The 20,914-nt window shown below is 43.8% G+C and overlaps 1 protein-coding gene across 1 annotated transcript in view; it reads right to left on the reverse strand.

Moving 5' to 3' along the window:
• LOC126285280 (glucose dehydrogenase [FAD, quinone]-like) overlaps positions 1-20,914 on the reverse strand; it is an 89,176-nt gene that overhangs the window by 19,633 nt on the left and 48,629 nt on the right. The window contains exon 4 of the mRNA XM_049984569.1: positions 6,617-6,833. Within this exon, the coding sequence (XP_049840526.1) occupies positions 6,617-6,833 (217 nt within the window). The remainder of the gene's footprint in view (positions 1-6,616; positions 6,834-20,914) is intronic.

Raw genomic sequence — 20,914 nt, forward strand, 5'->3', positions numbered from 1 at the left:
CATTTGTAAAGAAAATTGTAAACACTTTGGAATATGGTTATTTCCGCAGAGTGTGAGAGTGGCAAATATGCCTCTGATGTGAACGGACGTATTTTTGTATTTTATGTGAACAATGTAATTTCGGCTTTGTTAATGTGAAAAATCAAAAGATCATATGATATACTAAAATGTGAGCAGATAGATTTACGTAAAAGCAACAGTTCTGCAACAAAAATCTTCAAATTAATTTTCATCAATCCAACCGTCAGGACACAAAATGTGAAATTTTCAGCTTCAAGAATGAGACCCCTAGTCAAGATGAACTGGAGCCAACTATACAGGACAAGCTAAGTAGACTAGAAAGTTTATTGTAATCCTCGCTCCTTTCAAATCTTCATAAAAGACTAATGTGCACAATAAACGTAATTAGGAAGGAGAGGGGAGATTAAAAACGGTACTTAGAGTTTCCTAAGTTGACGTTCTTAGAGAAATTTTGATTGTTGTCAGTTGTATACATTCGTAACCTCCTCATACCTGAAAGCAGGCTGACTGAAATTTTTAAAATGTAACTGTCGCAACCTCTTATGTTTGTGTTGTTCGTTGATCGGTGTGTGTTTGTATTCATAATTTTTCATTGTGAAGACAAAAAAAAGGAAGTGCCTTTCAAAACTAACGTGTGGAAGCATTTTAAATCAAACTATAATAAAAATGCAGTTATTATGAGAAGGTACTTAAAAGCTCGTTTAAAACCTCATCACAAGAAAATTTTTGATCTGAGCCGGACTGCTACGGGCTTATCGAGGAACCTGTCAGCTGCGCTCCTAGTCCAGCAGTCGCTTCGCATTCGTCAGCTACTCATTCAAATTGTGCGCATGGAGATATCGCTATTGTTTTGTGAATTGTTGCTTCATCTGCAGGAAGAGAACGAGACAAAAAATAAATGAAGCGATTTGTTTCATATTTGATAAGGCTTGTGTTTTATTGTGTAGAAAGAAGTTCGTGACATCATTATAAAATCTTCATTAAGGTAAAGTAGAAATGAAATTTGGTTTTCCTTCATAAAGTCCACTCCTCACAGTTTTGAGGAACACGTGCAGTCGTAAGTTATAATATGAACTTTAAAACAAAATTTTTTGCACTGATGTATCGAAATTTCAATATTATTCTTTCGATCTATCGTCGATATTGACATTTAGTACAGCGATTTTAAATATTATCAGACGTCGATATTTATCTATTCCTACTGACAGGCGAATTCTAATGGTTAAACGTGCTGTAATTATAGCAGAGAGAGCTTGCTGTTGTGGTAGAGGTATTGATACACATTGTTGTTCTTCTTGTGGTCTTCAGCCCGATAGCTGCCTCGACTCAACTCCCCATGTAGGTCTGTCCTGTGCGTGCTTCTTCATGCCTACGTCACTACTGCGGCGTACGTCCACTCCAACCTGCTTACTGCGTTCTTTCCTTGTTCCAGTTCTACAATTATTATCTCCCCACCCCCTCCCCCCCAACAGTACCGCGAATTACCACATCAAGGTGGCGATTCTTCTGGAAAATCTGGAATTCTCAGGGAATTACAGTTTACCTGGAAAAATAGGGGAAATCTGAGGGAATTTCAGAAATTTCATAAGATCTCAGACAGTTCTGCGTTTATAACATAGTGTTCAAATCGTATTTTATTGAGTTTTATAAATCACAAATTTCAAAATACTTAATATTTCAGAGTGTGTTAATTATAAGAATATTATTCCATACAAATTACTGACCTTTAAAAACTGCGGTGAAACTACTTCTCATGTCTGACATATAGCTCAGCCGAGAGGAATCAGAAATCATTATTGTGGTATGTTCGCCCCGCCCCCTCCTCCCACTCACCATTAATTCATCAGGAGCTTCTCGAAACCATCTTCCTCCTCGCAGTTTGAGGGAATTTTTCTTCCAAGCTTGAGTAGCCACCGTGCAAATTAACAATTCCTTGAGGCCCACGGGTGTGTCGCATCGGCCGATCCCTTATTTCAGACATTTCCTTTCGACCTAATTTGACTCTCTGTGTCTTTCTTCGTTAGTTATCCGATCTACCTGTCTAACTCTCTCCACTGCCTTCTGCAGCACCACACGATGCAGAAGCTGCCACTTCTTGCCTGAACTCCTTGCCGTCGACGGATCACTTCCCTCTAGAGACAAAAAGCTTCAGAAAGGACTTCCTAACATTTGAGTTTATATTATATGTTAACAAATTTCTCCTTTTCAAAATCACTTGTCCTTTACATACCAACGGGCACTTTATACCTTCTATACATCGTCTGTGGTTTTGCAGCCCGAATAGCAAAATCTATGCTGTACTTTTGGTGTCTCATTATCAAATCTAATTCTCTCAGCATCACATGATTTAGTTTGAGTATATTCCGTTACGACTATTGAAAATCATCTTATAACTGCATTTCAAGACACTGTTCGTTCCATTCAGCTACTCTTCCCAGTCAATGAATCGCCTCCACACAAACAAAACACGATAACGGATCAAAGTCAACAGGATCAAAGTCATACAAAAACACCGATTGAATTCGCTCTCAACAAATGCTTTCCTTTTCGCAGCAGCCGCACCTAGACAGCTAATGTCTCCACACTATGATGGGTGACTTCTCGTTGTCGAGTTCGTGAACCCTTACAAAATCGCATTGAAAACCGAAAAGTGGCCAAGCAGAATTTTCAGGCCGCGCACGTAAGCGCCTGACAAACGCTTGTAAATTCTTGTAAACTCTGCATATTGGAATAAAAAAAATCTGTGTGTATTACAGAAGGGTGCTCACTCTGGACTTAAGAAATGTTAAATAATTCTGTACACTACCAAGACAAGCCTGCCCTACCCAGGAGGCGTGCCATGCGGTTTATACATCTTACGAGCTCGAAGCAACGTTCCAGAACCTTCAAGCATTCGGGCCTCTCAGTCAGCCTCATTAACGGAATGTTAAAAACCCAAACTGAGCGCTCCCTCCCTGTGATGTGCTCAAGTGCTGCTCTCTGACAGGAGTTTTCGCAAGTTCACCTCCAAGTGGTGCTGGGAAACGTCGGCCGTCAGAGGAAAGTCTCTAGCCTTTAAGCTAGTGGTTCCGAATTTTTCTGAGAGCATTATCTCTGAATGTAGTGAACAATTAGCTAGAAATCCCCCCACCCCACCATCATCGTCATCAACATTAGCGACTAACTAAACTTTAGAATTAAAAAGAATTTTCTTCAAACACTTTTATTTTTAAAATATGCAAAGGTAAAGTTTACATAGTTCTTCAAAAGTAACTGCACACACTTCGTGGATTTAATGAATGCATCAAAATAAGAGTAAAATGTCAAATAAAGTTATGTCTGAATTTCATTATTTCCGACTTATGATGCAGCATGTCATTTGTGGTAGGCAGTACCTGACGGGACAGTACAGGCTTTTGACGTGTTGTGTCCGCCTGCAATTGCTTTGTTTACTTGACTTTGGTTTCGTTCATTGTACTCTAGGGCGCCGTTGTAGTGTAGCGGCTCCGAACGTATTACATACATTCAATCTGTCAGCACCGACTACAGTCCTTGTGTACGGTACAATGGCGTGCTCAGTGAAATGCGGAAGGTATATGGAAATGTTTCCAAGCAGACGAGTACCAAACTATCAGACTGCTGTGGACGGTTAGGTCGGTCTCAATTGGATGGAGTGGATATTGAGAACATCCTGGAAATGGTAGATGAAGAGCCGACCATTAGTACAACTTTATGGGTTCCTCAGTCAACTGTATGCCACCTGCTTCGGAGACAGCCGTTGCTACCAATACACCTGCAGGCGGTGCATGATCTGACACTTGTAGACTACCCTAGACATCAGAATTTCTGTCAGTGGTTTCTTGAGCGCCACGTTGCTGATACATTGTTCGTTGGGTACTGCGGTACGAGGATATCAACACCGCTGCGCAGTGACCGTTTGGTGAGGTACAGTGGACAATCAGTTCCTCGGCTAGCATGTTGCTCCACAGCGCCTGGCTGGCAGAGAGTATCGCCAGTTTATGGAACAAGATTTGACTGGTGTGCTTCATGATGTCCCACTCGCTACACGAACCAACCTACGGCTCATGCACCGTTGTGCCCCTGCATATTTGAGTCGGGAAGCAGGACAGTATCTGTGTTGCTCGTACCGATAAGTGAATAGATCGTGCAGGAGCAGTTACTTGGCCCTCCAGATGACCGGATATTAACGAACTCGTGTATGGTGTTGCAGTTCAGAATCTAGCACAACTGCAGCAGCAAACTGAAAAACACTGTGCAAATTAAGATGAACGGAGCCTGCAACATTCTGAGAGCGGTCACTGTCTTCGTCTACATGGACATGTTCAAAAATGTTCAAATGTGTGTGAAATCTTATGGGACTTAACTGCTAAGGTCGTCACTCCCTAAGCTTACACACTACTTAACCTAAATTATCCTAAGGACAAACACACACACCTATGCCCGAGGGAGGACTCGAACCTCTGCCGGGACCAGCCGCACAGTCCATGACTGCAGCGCCTTAGACCGCTCGGCTAATACATGGACATCATTTTGAACACGTTCTGCGATAAATGTACATTACGTACTTGAGAAGAATTTCGGGTCTATTCGTGTCATTGCTTTCTGAGAACAATCAATTTTGTGCTGTTCGTATTACACTTGTTATCCCTGTTCTACTGCATAACTCTGAAATAAACCAATTTCAGACAAAATTTCGACACTTAACGCTTATTTTGATGCATGTGTTATATTCTCGAAGTGTCTACAGTTTCATCTATATCTATATGGATGCTCTGTAAACCAGACTTAAATGGCTGACAGATGGTTGATCAAACCACCTTCACAGTAGTTCTCTATTATTCCACTCTCGAACAGCACGCGGAATGAACTAACACCTATATCTTTCCGTGGGAGCTCTGATTTCGCTTATTTTATTATGATGATAGTCTTCTCCCTGGCCGGCCGCTGTGGCCAAGCGGTTCTAGACGCATCAGCCCGGAACCGCTCTGCTGCTACGGTCGCAGGTTCGAATCCTGGATGTGTGTGATGTCCTTAGGTGAGTTAGGTATAAGTAGTTCTAAGTTCTAGGGGACTGATGACCTCAGATACTAAGTCCCATAGTGCTTAGAGCCATTTGAACCATCTTCTCTCTGTCTAGGTCGGCGTCAGCAAAATATTTATCGCATGCGGAGGAGGAAGTTGGTGATTGAGATTTCTTGAGAATATTACGTCGCAAAGAAAAACGCCTTTGTTATAATGGTGTCCATCCCAAATCCTGTATCATGTCCGTGACACTCTCTCCCCTTTCTCGTGATAATACAAAACGTGCTGCTATTCTTTGAACTTTCTCGATGCACTCTGTTAATTAACCTGGCAAGGATCGCACACCGCGCAGAAGCACTCCATAAGAGGACGGACAGGCGTAGTGCAGGCGGTCTCCTTAGTAGGCCCCTTACATTTTCTAAGTGTCCTGCCGAAAAAACGCAGTCTATGGCTAGCATTCCGGTCAACATTTTCTATGCCTTCTTTTCAGTTTAAATTGTCCATAATTATAATTCCCAGGTATTTAGTTGAATTTAGGACCTTTACATTAGACTGATTTATTGTGTAACCGAAGTTTAACGGATTCCCTTTAGAACTCGCCTGGATAACCTCACACTTTTCATTATTCAGGGCTAATTGCCATTTTCGCAACATTCACATATCTTTTGTAAACCGTTGTGCAATTTGTTTTGATGTTCCAATGACTTTATTAGTCGATAAACGACAGCGTCATCTGCAAACAACCTAAGATGGCTGCTCAGATTGTCTCCTAAATCGTTCATATAAATAAGGAACAGAGGGCCTGTAACACTACCTTGGGGAACGTCAGACATCACTTCTGTTTTACTCGATGACTTTCCGTCAGTTACTACGAACTCTGACCCCTCTGACAGGAAATCACAAATCCAGTCACATAACTCAGACGAAATTCCATAAGCGCGGAATTTCACTACAAGCCGCTTCTGTGATACAGTGTCAAAAGCCTTTTGGAAGTCTAGAAATACGGAATTAGTTTGAAATCCCTTGTCAATAGCATTCAACACCTCGTGTATTACTTTTGAATCACTCTGTATTTTGTGTTTGTGGATGTTTTATTAAATTAGGAAGTAATGAGACAGTGAACAGTTGCCACTCCTTACTTCTGACAACTCCTCTTTATAGAATGATGAATAACTCTCAGTCCATTGCGATTAATAGCTACAGCTCTTTTTCAGGATAGAAAGCTAGCAATCCACGTTGTGGGAGCCACTTCTTAAGAAGATGCATGCTCTGCGCCATTTTTTTCCCTAGCGACGTAGGCTTTATCCATGACCAACATCGCAATTTAATATCAACGAAGTTACGAGTAAAATATGTGCAGTACAGTTATTGGTTGTAAATCTTTCGATTGGTGGAATTCTTGCTTTTCAACTGGCAGAAACTGAAACACTTCAGGGTGTCAACCCCTTGCGTCTCACCTCTGCCAGTGATAATAATAATAACGTGTCGATCCTACAGCAATGTGTTTGTCATTACGTAAGTACTGTTGCGCTGTGGGCCGGACGTGGGGTCCCCTGGTTGGCGGCTTACCTACCCTGGTCACGGTGGCGCCGGTGCGGACGGTGAGGTTGGGCCTGGCGCGCGCCGCCCGCAGGAAGGCGGCGTTGGCGCTGGCGCGCTCCCCTGCCCGGCTGGCCGCCTGCGTGACGGCCACGCCCTCGGGGGCGGCGCCCGCAGCGTCCACCTCCCGCAGCCCCAGCTCCCGGAACGCCGACACCAGGGCGCGCGCGTTGTCGTCCACGAACGGGTACCTGCCGGCACCAACACCGTGGCAAATGCAGACGCCATCCACTCCTGCACGTTGCGCTGTTGTATCTGACCACGAACGCCACCTGCCTAATGTCCTAAGTACGTTGCAAGTATCAGCCGTGGCAAGAACAGCGTTCTGAGTAGGTAGGAGGCCAGCACGATATCTGCATTTGAACGAACACTGCTCGTACACTGAGTGCTTCTGTAAGCATGGGAGCCGAATTGTTTGGTGTTTCAAAGGGCACTGTATCGTAGAATTGTACCGCATACGGGGAACGTGTAAATACGTCGCCCTGTAGATCACAACGCGTACAAAAGTGTGTAGTGAGTGATCGTGACGGACGGTCATTTAAGAAGACTGAGACGAAAACTAAGACGATGGCAGCTCCAGAGGTCACTGCAGAACTGAACTCCGAATTCGTGAACCCTGTGAGCGCTAAAACAAAACGAAGGGATCTCGAGAAGCAGGGACTTACAGGGCGACATGGAACTCCAGAACGACACATTAGCGACGGAAATGACCGTATGAAAAGAAATAGCTAATTGGTAATCTGCACAAGATACAAACATTTTTTGGAACGACCCAAATGTTTTAAAAAAGTTTTACACACCTTTGCGTATATTTTCACATGCGTGTATTTTGAAAACAAAGTGTAAATACATTTAAAAAAACTCCACATGATTTGTCGTTTACAAAACAGAATGCTGTCAGATGGGTTGCTGAATGAATAAAAGGAACAAGTACAACATCCGTAGCGCCAATACAGTTAGAACGACACGTCATGTCGGCGACTTCACGTCAAGTAAACTTAGGCGCCGCAGAGCCCTTGTGACTTGTCAGCTAGCCCAAATTACCGATTACCTATTTTCATTTCATACATTGCAGAGCCCATCTGAAGATGACAACACGACTGTGTCGAAACTAGTAATGTGAATAAAGGTCATAGAATTAAGCGATCTGTGCTTTCATAAAAATGTATATATAGACAGCGACCGCCCCAACGATATGGGTAAGTTATATCCATGGTAGAATGTTTCTTATCAACGACAAATGCTGTGTTTCAAGATTACATAGCCCCTGTTTACACAGCTCGCATCGTCCAGGAATAAATACGTGAACCCGACGATGAGTTCTCGTATCACTGTCACCAGATCTCAATAATATGGAGCCTTGAGCCTTGGTGGCCTACTTTGGAGAGTAGGGTGCGTGATTCTTACCCATCTCCAGCGTCGTTACTTCCACGTTCTCGGGCTCCTTTTTCTTTTTCTTTTTTCGCCGTTACAAAACAACCACTGTCCGAACAGGCCTCGATGGCCCAACGATACCGAACGGCCAGCCTTCAGCCCTCAGGCGTCGCCGGATAGGGTTACGGAGGGGCACGTGATCAGCTGGCCGCTCTCCCGGCCGCTGTCAGTTTCCGCGGCTGGCGCCACTGCTTCTGAGCAAGCAGCTCCTCAGCTGGCCTCACAAGGGCTGCGCGCACCCCGCTTGCGAACAGCCCTCGGCAAACCCAGGCGATGACCCATCCAAGCCCGACACCGCATCACTTCGGTGGCTGACCGGGGCCGGTGTTAAGGCCGCTGGCTTTCTTTGCAGCTACGTATGTCAAATAAAAGATGTGAAGTGTTTAAAGTATCGGCAAAGCAGCGGAGACAGTATTGTAGTTCAACGAAGAGTAACGATATCCCAAAACAGACTGTTACGTAATGCTCATTAGTCGTCCCTACATTTTGTTTAACATTCTCAGTATCAGACGATGATCCACAATTATGAATCCTATTGTGATTCAGTCTCTGCTAGATATCGCACCTTGATGTGAGCTCCTTTTTCTTAATAATACCAGAGTAAAGTAAATTCAGACTATCATTCAAGTAGTAGGTACCTTTTAAATTGAAGTTATTTTTGTAAATAGTGGTGGCCTCAGCAATTGTATTAACTGACCCTTGTATGCAAGTGTGGACGATCTGTTGGCTTTCTTTCAGTATCTGCAAACAAGAACATGCTTCATCCATTAGTAATATACCAAGTGTGATGTTTTATACAGGCCATAGACTGCAAAATTTATTTAGTGTTTCAATGCGGTCTTGATACAACCTCACAGAGGCGATACTATTCCAATGACTTTGGCTTGAACCTAGTTCAGAGAAATAGCAGATGCTAACGCATACAAAATTGTAACTGTTGTAATTTACTTCATGAAAGAAATTTTATTTAAATGGCCCAGAGTTACTTGCGCTTCAATTATTTAGCAAGGCAAAGATCATAAAGAAAAACAGTATCAGTATTTTTCCGAGTTAAAGAACACAACTTTTCCTCTCATAGTATTACCGACGACATTTCTAAATATTTTTGCATTTCGTTTACGTAGACTACGTGGGGGTAAGTTATAACTTGCCACTATTTTGCAGGAAGAATGATAGAAGATTCCCTCGAAGAGCATACACATCCTGTATTTATCTGTTCCGAAACGATTGCAAACTGTATTGAGCGCAGTGATTTTCTCACACCTTATGAGGCGCGGTAACGTGTTGTCTTCGTTGTGTTTTTGTATTTTTGTCCACCCCCTGTAAGTAGCCTGAGTTCAGAGACCAAACATCTGTGCCAGTACATGTGTATGCAGCGTGTGCCTTGTAAAGGTTCCCTGTACTTTGCTAAACTATTACCGCGTATCATATCATAGCTAGCAGTAAAAACCGACACAGGTAAAAGTATATTTTCATAGAATCAAAAACGTTGTAGCATACATGGATCCGCAAACGATCCTTTTACGACACAACTGCTAAAGTGTGGTTACGAACCGCCATTGACTTCATTACGAAATACTGTTCCACTTATTACAACTGCACATGGTACGTAAACTTTTCGATTAAGCCCCCGTAAAAATAGATTTAAATTTCATCCTCGGCCCCGGTTTGAGAAGAGAGCTAGATGCACGGTCTGGCACAGACACATTTTCATCTCCACCTACACAAAGACTCTGCAAACCACCTTAAAGTGCATGGCAAAGGGTACTTCGCATTGTACTCGATATTACGACCTCTTCTCGTTCCATTGACATACGGGGTGCGAAAATATGTCTCCTGATGTAAGGCGGTGTCTAATGCATCAGTATGCTCCAAGAAGGATAGGCCAAGTATGACCTATTCATTGGCCTTCAAGATTGCCTCACCGCAATCTTATCACCATGCGTGTCGGCAGCTGAGTGGTTACCGTGCCTGACTACCATGCAGGGGGCTTTGGTTCTATTCCCGGCTTAAGTTTCAAATAATTTGTATTATCTCACTGTCTGTCTCTCTCTCTCTCTCTCTCTCTCTCTCTCTCTCTCTCTGTCTCTGTCTCTCTCTCTCCACCGTGTGGCAGACCCGTCGCCCTGTGCGCCCGGGGCAAGTCTGTCTGTCCGGAGATTTTCTCCGTTGGGTGTTGTATTCACCTCATCATTATTTCCTTATCACTGACCCGCAAGTTGTCGAAGCGCCGTCAGATAAAAAGACGTGCAATAGGTGGCTGAGCGACCCCCGATTATGAATAGCGGTTATCGCTGTAACAATCGTTTTTGAACCTAACTGTCAAAACTGCTCAAAATAACCCGTTTATGAAATAACTTACCTTCGGTTTTTATTCCTGTTACTTCCTGTGTTAAACGTAGAAATCGAACAAAGACAAAAAAAATGTTGACTCTGTCCGTTTCAGGATACACAGAATCTGAATATTAAATTAGTTATATAAAAGAAAACCGTTCACCAATCGCCGCTTTTCTCGAAAACTGCTAAGTGGCTAAATGCTACAAAAAAAATCACTAATCGCCTTGTTCCTTTATTATTTCGTAGGAATGGCAGACAAATCCTTAATCCTATAAAGCATATGAAGGACTGTACTTCATTCCTGTGTCATTTCCAGACTACAACTGATACCATTCTGCGATACGACAATTGTCCGGCGATGACAGTGAGTAACTACCGTGCAAATCAGGTGGGCCAAGTCTCGCACGCTACACGCACACGTGTACCTTCCGCTACGGCACACGGCAACAGGGACAGCAGTGTCTCAGCAGAGCTGTCCCAATTCTTGTATAACGTGTTTGCTGTTCGTTTCTGTGGGCATTGTCAACAAAATAGCACTGATCGCTTTTCCTATTTTCTATAACAACATAATATTTCAAACCAATGTTTTTTACGACAAAAATGTTCTGCTTTTTTAAAAAAGTTTTATTTAGAAACGAAAAGTTTAGCAATGCTGTTAGGGCTAATTGATACTTCTTTTTTTAACTCGTTTGTTAGTAAAAAATAAAAAATATGTTATAACCGAGACCAAACAAAAACAGAAAAATAAAGATGATTTAGAACTAAAATACCGGTATGGGTTGTAACCGGTCAGTTTTTCCCACCCCTACCCCAGATGTCGTCTCTCAGCCAATAATGCTTTACGATCATTTCATCTATACAACCTAGGACATTATTTCATACCGACGTCATTGGCAGCTCGTAAGCACACATCCGCACTTATTTCGGAAACGGCTCACTTACTATCCGCCGGCCGGTGTGGTTCGCGGTTCTAGGCGCTTCAGTCTGGCACCGCGCGACCGTTTAAGTAGTTCTAAGTTCTAGGGGATGATGACCTCAGATGTTAAGTCCCATAGTGCTCAGAGCCATTTGAACTTACTGTCCCATGTCTAACGGAACATTTTTGATTCTGTTGTCGTGTATTTTCTCCGACGCCATTTTTAACTCTTAATTGAAAGAAAATTTCCTATGAGGATAACAGATACCAGTACTAAGGTTCGCATTAACACACCCATTCTGGCAATATGTAAGGAAAGCAGAGAAGACATATCGAAAGGAATGACAGCGTACTCGAAACAGAATTTGGCATAACTGTGAACAAAGCGACAGCGACGGCGGGGAAGAATCGTAGAAAGGAGAGTAGCCACTTGTCTACCATGAAAGCGAGAAGTGTCTGCTGTAGCCAAGGGGCAGGGAGACCTCCCGTGCTACAGCCACGTCTGCATAGTTGCCTGCGCAGCAGGCGTTAGCAATGGAAGGCCCATATTACATTATCATTTCTCTGTCAAAGATGTTGTCAAATTCGTTTGATCATACCACTTTATTTGGACCATCGTACTATCGTCAAAGCTTTCGTCATAGTTGTTCCAAGATAGAAGCTTAAGATTTACTTATGTGTGTAGCAGCATTTAGTGTAATATTGGCGCCGAGTGCTTTGCTTAAAAAGAAAGAGAAACGGAAACGAATGTTGTTGAAATCAAGGTTAACGAGAAGAGAAACTTGACGTATACACCAGAATTTGCTTCATGAGCTACAATGCGAAGACTGAAGAGCTACAAAAATTACTTGAGAATGAGCGAGCAATCAGTATGTCCTTACGATAGCAGCCCCTCATATTTACAAACAAGATACTCGTCTAAGAAATGCAATTTCTGCCCTAAAGGTCGTTTTACAATTACTTTAGAAATTTCTAGAACAGAGTAAAGCCGTTCGAGCTTGCAACATAGTTCTCATATCGCACGGTGTGCCATTTCACATATTGGTTCAAATTCCTCTAAGCATTATGGGACTTAGAACTACTTAAACCTAACCAACCTAACGACATCACACACATCCATGCCCGAGGCAGGATTCGAACCTGCGACCGTAGGAGCAGCGTGGTTCCGGACTGAAGCGCCTAGAACAGCTCGGTCACAGCGGCCGGCATTCACATATTGTTCCAGAAATTTGTGAACCAGTATATAAATCACTTTAGGAAGAATTTATGAACTTTCTGTTACGTTATTTAGAATAACAAATAAATACATTTATTTCACGTATGCACGTTATATTGACAACACTTTTATTTCCACGTCACCATAGACACCTTAGTCCATTTCATTTCTTCTTTCATCATCCACAGTGCCGACACTTAACAATACAGCTGATGGCTGCAGATATTTGTGACATTCTATCCGCTTATCGGAGTTTTTATAATCAATGTGTCTGGTGTTACGAAAAATGTAGTATTCTTCATACGTGGAAATTACCGATGTGGTGTTTCCCGCTAGCCACACATAAAGTAAATTCAGAACTTATTTTACAGCGTGTCAAATAAGTATACAGTATGGCGAGCTTCGGTGAAAACTAGGTCCAGACTCTAACACTGAACAAAGATCTTTGCTCAAAGAAATGTGTAATAAAAATTTCCTTGGTATACATCAAAGTGTGACCAAAGGCTGTGTTGAAAGATGTTTGTCAAAGAAGTTTGTCAGTGTAAGACGGACGTAGCCACAACGTACTTCCGGCCAGTCTAACGGATGGCCCGAACTATGCCAGAGAGCGCCAACACGGCCGCTGTACTTGACGACGCCAGTCACGTGCGCTGAACTACTGGGGCGTGACGGTATTCCTCTGCTCGTCGCTGTGTGCAGAGGGCCGGACGCCCAGCGTCAGTGAATTGGCTTCCAGTTAACGACCCAGCAACAGCGAGCTGCTTCCGAGTCTTCAGCGAGTCGTCCGTGACTCGTGTACGGGTACCACGTAGAGCTCTAAGCCGTTCTGAGAGTGTGTACCTCTGGGACGGCGCTCAGCAGGCCAGCACCTCTTGAGTAGACTGGGATGGGTAGACCACTTTGCTTAGGATTTAGTTACCAAGTGATCAGTAGTGAGCTTGTGTTTTACATTGAATCTCTTCGTTCTGGTTGGTTACTGCAATTGTAATAAATCTGGTAACTCTGATTCGGTTCTGTCAGTCTGTAGTTGTGGAGCCACTGCTATAAACTGAGACAACGACGTTCGCGGCAACCACGTGGTGACGGCGCTCACAGCGCTCACACAGTCGCGGAAGAAATGAAAGAATTCCCCTGTCCAGGAAGCAAGTTTACACAATACGACCGGAGCTGGTGACATAGCTTTCTTCATAAAACAACTCTGCTGCTATCAGCTGATGGTATGGGAATGACGAATAAATTTCTGAAAATACTCAGGACAATTCTATGATGATGTTAGAAACTTTCAAGGATGACGGAGAAGGGTAAATATATTAATCTGAGGTGACAGACGCTGGTACGGAAACGATCGAGTAGAAACTTAAAAGAAAATATCGTTGTGATACGTCTCACAGTGGAATACGTGTACCAGTACTGCTATTTCTAAAACTGTAGGGCAGACAACTTTCAGAATCGGTAGTATGGATCAAAACAAGAAAAAGATATCACGTGAGTAGGGGCTCTAAGTGCATACCTTAAGAGCTATGAGCACTTGTGCATCTTAGATACTGAGAAATGCAGTTCTTCTAGTAAAAGCTCTTTGGTTTCCGTGTTTCTGGAAGAGAGAATATGGACTGAAACAAAAAAAGGGCAGTGACTATAGTCTGTAAAATGGATACCGTAAGAGCTATGGGGAGTTGTCCAATAGAAAGAGATTTGTTTCACTGTAGCGAAGATGAACAAGTTCTCCTAGCTCTTAACAGATCCATTTCAGAGCCCTTGTTTACTAGACATTTTTTTCTTGTGTTGGTGCATACTGCCTCCTGTGACAGCTGCCTACCATACAATATTACCAACAACGTTAGCGGCACATGCATTCCACTGTCAGAGGCATCTGAATGATTTTCCCTTATAACATTGGACTCGGTCGTTTCCGGACGAGGGTACTTTACCCCAAATCGATGCGTTTACTCTTTTTCATCATCCCGGAAAGCTTGTCACACCATCACGGACTCACCCTGCTTATCTGGAGCACAGCGTTATATGGAAGTGAAACATGAAACATTCCAGAGAGGAAAAATCTGGAAGCATTGAAATGTGTTGCTCTCGCATAATTTTATAAAGTGAACAGGTTAAATGGAGGTCTGCTTTACTATGCACGGAGAGTTAATTTCAGACCGGAAGCAGTAGAGGTGAAAAGTAATAGGGTGGACAAAGACTAGAAGAGGCTATATTAGAGGAAGCAGGATGTACCGGTTAACCACACATGAAAAGTACCCCAGGAGCAACAGTGTCCCTAATTTGCTGGGAAGTGGCGGTGCGGTCCCCTACGGCACTGCGTAGGATCCTACGGTCTTGGCGTGCATCCGTGCGTCGCTGCGGTCCGGTCCCAGGTCGACGGGCATGTGCACCTTCCGCCGACCACTGGCGACAACATCGATGTACTGTGGAGACCTCACGCCCCACGTGTTGAGCAATTCGGCGGTACGTCCACCCGGCCTCCCGCATGCCCACTATACGCCCTCGCTCAAAGTCCGTCAACTGCACATACGGTTCACGTCCACGCAGTCGCGGCATGCTACCAGTGTTAAAGACTGCGATGGAGCTCCGTATGCAACGGCAAACTGGCTGACACTGACGGCGGCGGTGCACAAATGCTGCGCAGCTAGCGCCATTCGACGGCCAACACCGCGGTTCCTGGTGTGTCCGCTGTGCCGTGCGTGTGATCATTGCTTGTACAGCCCTCTCGCAGTGTCCGGAGCAAGTATGGTGGGTCTGACACACCGGTGTCAATGTGTTCTTTTTTCCATTTCCAGGAGTGTAGTATCAGCAGCAATTAAGAAATGTAACCAAATAATTTAACAAACGACGGAGGTGATCCTCGTTGGTACACAGAACGAGTTAGAACACTGTTGCAGAAACAACGAAACAAACATGCCAAATTTAAACAGACGCAAAATCCCCAAGATTGGTGATCTTTTACAGAAGCTCGAAATTTAGCGCGGACTTCAATGCGAGATTCTTTTGTCTCGAAACCTTGCAGAAAATCCAAAGAGGTTCTGGTCGTATGTGAAGTATGTTAGCGCCAAGAAACAATCAATGCTTTCTCTGCACGTTAGCAATTGAGATACTATCGAAGACAGTGCTGCCAAAGCAGCATTACTAAACACAGCCTTCCGAAATGCCTTCACAAAAGAAGACTTAAGTAAATATTCTAGAATTCGAATCGAGAACAGCTGCCAACATGAGTAACGTAGCAGTAAATATCCTCGGAGCTGTGAAGCAACTTATATCACTCAATAAAAGCAAGTATGCTGATGCATTAGCTCCATACTTAACAATCGTATACAACCGCTCGTTTGACGAAAGATCCGTACCCAAAGACTGGAAAGTTGCACAGGTCACACCAATATTCAAGAAAGGTAGTAGGTGTAATCCACTAAATTGCAGGCCTATATCGTTAACGTCGATATGCAGCAGGATTTTAGAACATATACTGTGTTCGAAAATAACGAATTACGTCGACGAAAACGGTCTATTGACACACAGTCAACATGGGTTTAGAAAACATCGTTCTTGTGAAACACAACTAGCTGTTTATGCACATGAAGTGCTGAGTGCTATTGACAAGGGATTTCAGATCGATTCCGTATTTCTGGATTTCCGGAAGGCTGTTGACATTGTACCACATAAGCGGTTTGTAGTGAAATTGCGTGATTATGGAATATCGTGTCAGTTATGTGACTGAATCTGTGATTTCCTGTCAAAGAGGTCACAGTTCGTAGTAATTGATGGACAGTCATCGAGTACAACAGAAGTGATTTCTGGCGTTCCCAAAGGTCGTGTTATAGGGCCTTTGCTGTTCCTTAACTATATAAACGAATTGGGAGACAATCTGAGCAGCCGTCTTCGGTTGTTTGCAGATGACGCTGTCGTTTATCGACCAATAAAGTCATCAGAAGATAAAAACAGACTGCAAAACGAATTAGAAGAAATATCTGAATGGTGCAAAAAGTGACACTTGAGCCTAAATAACGAAAAGTATGAGGTCGTCCACATGAATGCTAAAAGGAACTCGTTAAATTTCGGTTACACGATAAATCAGTCTGATCTAAAAGCCGTAAATTCAACTAAATACCTAGGTATTACAATTACGAACAACTTAAATTGGAAGAAACACGTAGAAAATGTTGTGGGGAAGGCTAACCAAAGACTGCGTTTTATTGGCAGGACACTTAGAAAATATAACAGATCTACAAAGGAGACTGCCTACACTATGCTTGTCCGTCCTCTTTTAGAATACTGCTGCGCGGTGTGGGATCCTTACCAGATAGGACTGACGGAGTACATCGAAAAAGTTCAAAGAAAGGCAGCAGGTTTTGTATTATCGCGGAATATGGGTGAGAGTGTCCCAGAATGATACAGAATTTGGGATGGACATCGTTAAAAGAAATCTTCTCACGAAATTACAATAACCAACTTTCTCCTTCGAATGCGAAAATATTTTGTTGACATCGACTTACCTAGGGAGGAACGATCACCACGATTAAATAAGGTAAATCAGAGCTCGTACGGAAAGATGTAGGTGTTCATTCTTTCCTCGCGCTAAACGAGATTGGAATAATAGAGAATTGTGAAGGTGGTTCGATGAACCCTCTGCCAGACACTTAAATGTGATTTACGGAGTATCCATGTAGGTGTAAATGTAGATAGCTTTTCATTCTTTTTTTTCTGGCGTCTGTATTCTTTTAATGTTATCAGCGGCTTCCTATACAAAGCCCTTCTCTACCTTTTTTCCTGCATTTCTCCTCCTTTTTGTATTCCACTTCTGAGAAAGCAGAATTCAAGCATATTTTCAAGAATCTCATACCAAAGAGTAAAATTTAGCCGTCCAGAATGTACTCTTGCTATACACGCGGTCATTTTAATTCCCTCTTTGTTCGAGCGCCTATCATAACCATCAGATGTCACATGAAGCATGCTACTAAATTCTCGTTCATTTTCAGTTTCCAGTGCGACGTCAGCACAGATTTTCTGTCTGTAGAACATTATCATTTCTCATCTTACGCTCTAAAATTGTCTCGTCAACTTCAGACCTCCGTTAGATGGCACTATTTTTTTAGCTGCACGTTCCATATACACAACAGTTCTGCTTCGTTGAGTCAGTTAATTTCATATTTAATCGCATTTTACTTACGCTACGGTAATTAAATTTCAAATTTCCTCAATCTTCGTTTGCACTTTTTCCCTATAAACAGTGAATCAGCGATCAACGCCTATAGTGAAGATGAGAAACTTTTCGTGGTAATCTATTAACGACAATTTGAACGGTTCTGGGATTCCTTTCCCAGACGGATCAGAGGCAGCAAAAAATGACATTTCTCCACAGTCGGATTCGCACTGTTGGAGTGAGTGCTGGAAACTCCAGCTTTCTAGCGGACAGGGCAGTAAGAAGCACAGAGTGGGTGGCGAAACCCACCCGGATCCCGTCCTGGCAGACAGTCAAAGAAAGGTGGCCCAGACAAGCAACCGGCACTAAAGGGACGCTCCCGTCTGAACTTCGCGCTAACTTTCTCGTCGAGTATTTCCTGTGTACTATACAAGATCATAAAACCTCCAGAGGAAGGAAACCCTGTGTGTCCAGTGCTTCGTGCCTGCCCTTCAGCATCCTATGAAACTATATGTATATTCTTTTTGTAGTATGAATATGTTTAACAGCCCACGGTGTGACACCCATTGGCGTGCGTACTGGAATACTGATGGTCGAATAGCATGTCCTCGGTAAGTTGGAAGTAGAAGAAAGGAATTTGTGTGCGAGTGTACTTCCCAAGTATCTTCGCCTTTCAGGTAATTCTGTTTTCCGCCGCCACATCCAGAACCGAGGCATGTTCATACAACATCATTTTACATGGCGGAGCGCTTTGTGCCCCAGAACTAAAAATCGTATACGAAACTATACCGGGTGGTTCAAATGGTTCAAATAGCTCTGAGGACTATAGGACTTAACATCTGAGGTCACCCGTCCTTAGAACTTAGAAACACATAAACCTAACTAACCTAAGGACATCACACACATCCACGTCCGAGGCAGGATTCGAACCTGCGACCGTAGCGGTCGCGCGGTTCCAGACTGAAGCGCCTAGAACCGCTCCGTCACCGCGGCCGACCTATACCGGGTGTTTCGCTTTGTGGGTGGTATAGAGGGGACATAGTAGATGAATTTTTGATAAGGAACCCATTCAGGAAATGTTCCTTTCTGATGTAAAATAAGTTTGACGATCGGACAGTTTTCACAGGTCCCGTTTCACGGTATGCATGCAAACTGCGAACAGGGCATCGTTGTCGGTCCCTGTCGTAATTGTAACATCACTTACCACTTTCGAACGTTACGAGAAGTCGTTACGTTCGCAGCTGGGACGGTTGACTGCGATGCTCCGCGGAAGCGTCACACCTTCACCTTTGATGAACTCATCCTTCGTCACGCAGAAGAGAACCAAACGGCGAGTACTCGGAACACAATGACCACCTGTAGAGCGCATTGTCTCCACTGTTTGCGTACCGCGAAGCGGGAGATGTAAAAGTGTTCCTGTCTTCAGACTTACTTTACATTCAAACACTAAATTTCTTTATCACAATTTATCTACTAAGTGCCGTCTACAACCCCTAGAAGCCTGTGATACTATCGACACTGTTGCTATCGCACGTACATTGCAAGCGCTGGGCCAGAGGAAATGAACCACTCGTTGTGTGACCCTGGCGTAAAAGCGTGTGTCCATCAGCAAGTAAATTTCGGCAAGTCGCTTGCAGAAGCTACTTCAGCAAGTTGTTTCACGTGCTAACATCACTAGCAAGACGACTTCAGCTAGTCTTACCAACTTCCAGAAGTAACTTCCCTAAGTTAGGGACACCAGTTTCTTGCACCTTGCTGGAAGTATCTACACACACACACACACACACACTCCGCAAGCTATCCTATGGTACACAGGGGAGGATACAATGTATCTTCTATCATTTCCTTTCCTGTTCCAGTCGCAAGTGGAGTGAGGGAGAAACGACTTTCTATATGCCTCCGTACGAGCTCTAATTTCTCTTCTCTCGTCTTGGGGGTCCTTTCGCGAAATGTACGTTGGCTGCAGTGTAATCGTTCTGCAGTCAGCTTCAGATGCCGATTCTCTAACTGTCGTCCGCAATGTTTCGCGGGAATAACGTCGTTTTCCTCCAGGGATTCTCAGTCTGAGTTCAACAAGTATATTCTCGTGTTGATCTAATTTGTCGGTAACAAGTTTAGCGGAACGCTTGAGTGCTTCAGTGTCTTCTTTTAATCCGATCCGATGCGAGTTCCAAACACTCGAGCGGTATTCAGGAATGGATTGCACAAGTGTTCTGTACTCGATCTCCTTCATAAATTATCTGCTCTCCTAATAAACCAAAGTCTACCATTCGCCTTCCTGTTACCGCCATTACGTGCTCGTTGTATTTCGTATCGCTTTATATCGTTATACGTAGGTATTTAATCGATGTAGCTGTCTCAAGTAACACACTGTTAATACTGTATTCGAACAGAATTGTTTTACCTGTTCACCTGCCATAACTTTCATTTTTATACATACAGATCAAGCTACCATCCATCACCCCAACTAGAAATTTTTTGTAGCTCAGTTTAAACAATCTTACAGCCAGACAACGACCATACCACAGCATCATCAGCAAAAAGTCCAGAGCGGTGGTCACTCTGTCCGTCTGATCATTTATGTACACTTATCAGCCAGAACATTGTGACCATCTATCTGACAGCCTGTATGTCCATATTTGCCAGGTCGGATAACATCGGCGACGCGTCGTGGCATGGAAGCTGTGAGAGCTTGGGTAGTCGCGGGAGGGATTTGGCACCACATCTGCGCACACAAGTCACCTAATTTGCGTAAATTCCCGTGGGGGGGGATGAGATTCTGACGCCACGTTCAGTAACATCCCAGATGTGTTAGATGAGCTTCAGATCTGGCGTCATCGGGGAGAGGGGGGGGGGGGGGTTAGTACATCAATTAGAACTCGCCAGTGTGTTCCTCGACCCACACCGTCGCTCTCCTTGCATGTGAGATGGCGTATGATCTTGTTGAAGAATGGCACTGCCATCGGGATATATGATGGTAATGAAGGGGTGTATGAGGTCTGCAACCAGTGTAGATACTGTTTGGCGGCCAAGGTGGCTTGCACGAGCTCTGCTGGACCCGTAGACGCCCACGTGAATGTTCCCCAGAGGATGATGGAGCCGCCACCAGCTTGTCTCCGTCCCGCAGTGCAGGTGCCAAGGAGCGGTTCCCGTGGAAGACGACTGATTTGCGCCCTCTTATCGGCACGATGATGAAGGAGACTCATCACATCACGCAACGCTC

This window comes from Schistocerca gregaria, chromosome 8 (genome assembly GCF_023897955.1).
Source record: "Schistocerca gregaria isolate iqSchGreg1 chromosome 8, iqSchGreg1.2, whole genome shotgun sequence".
Classification (NCBI taxonomy): domain Eukaryota; kingdom Metazoa; phylum Arthropoda; class Insecta; order Orthoptera; family Acrididae; genus Schistocerca; species Schistocerca gregaria.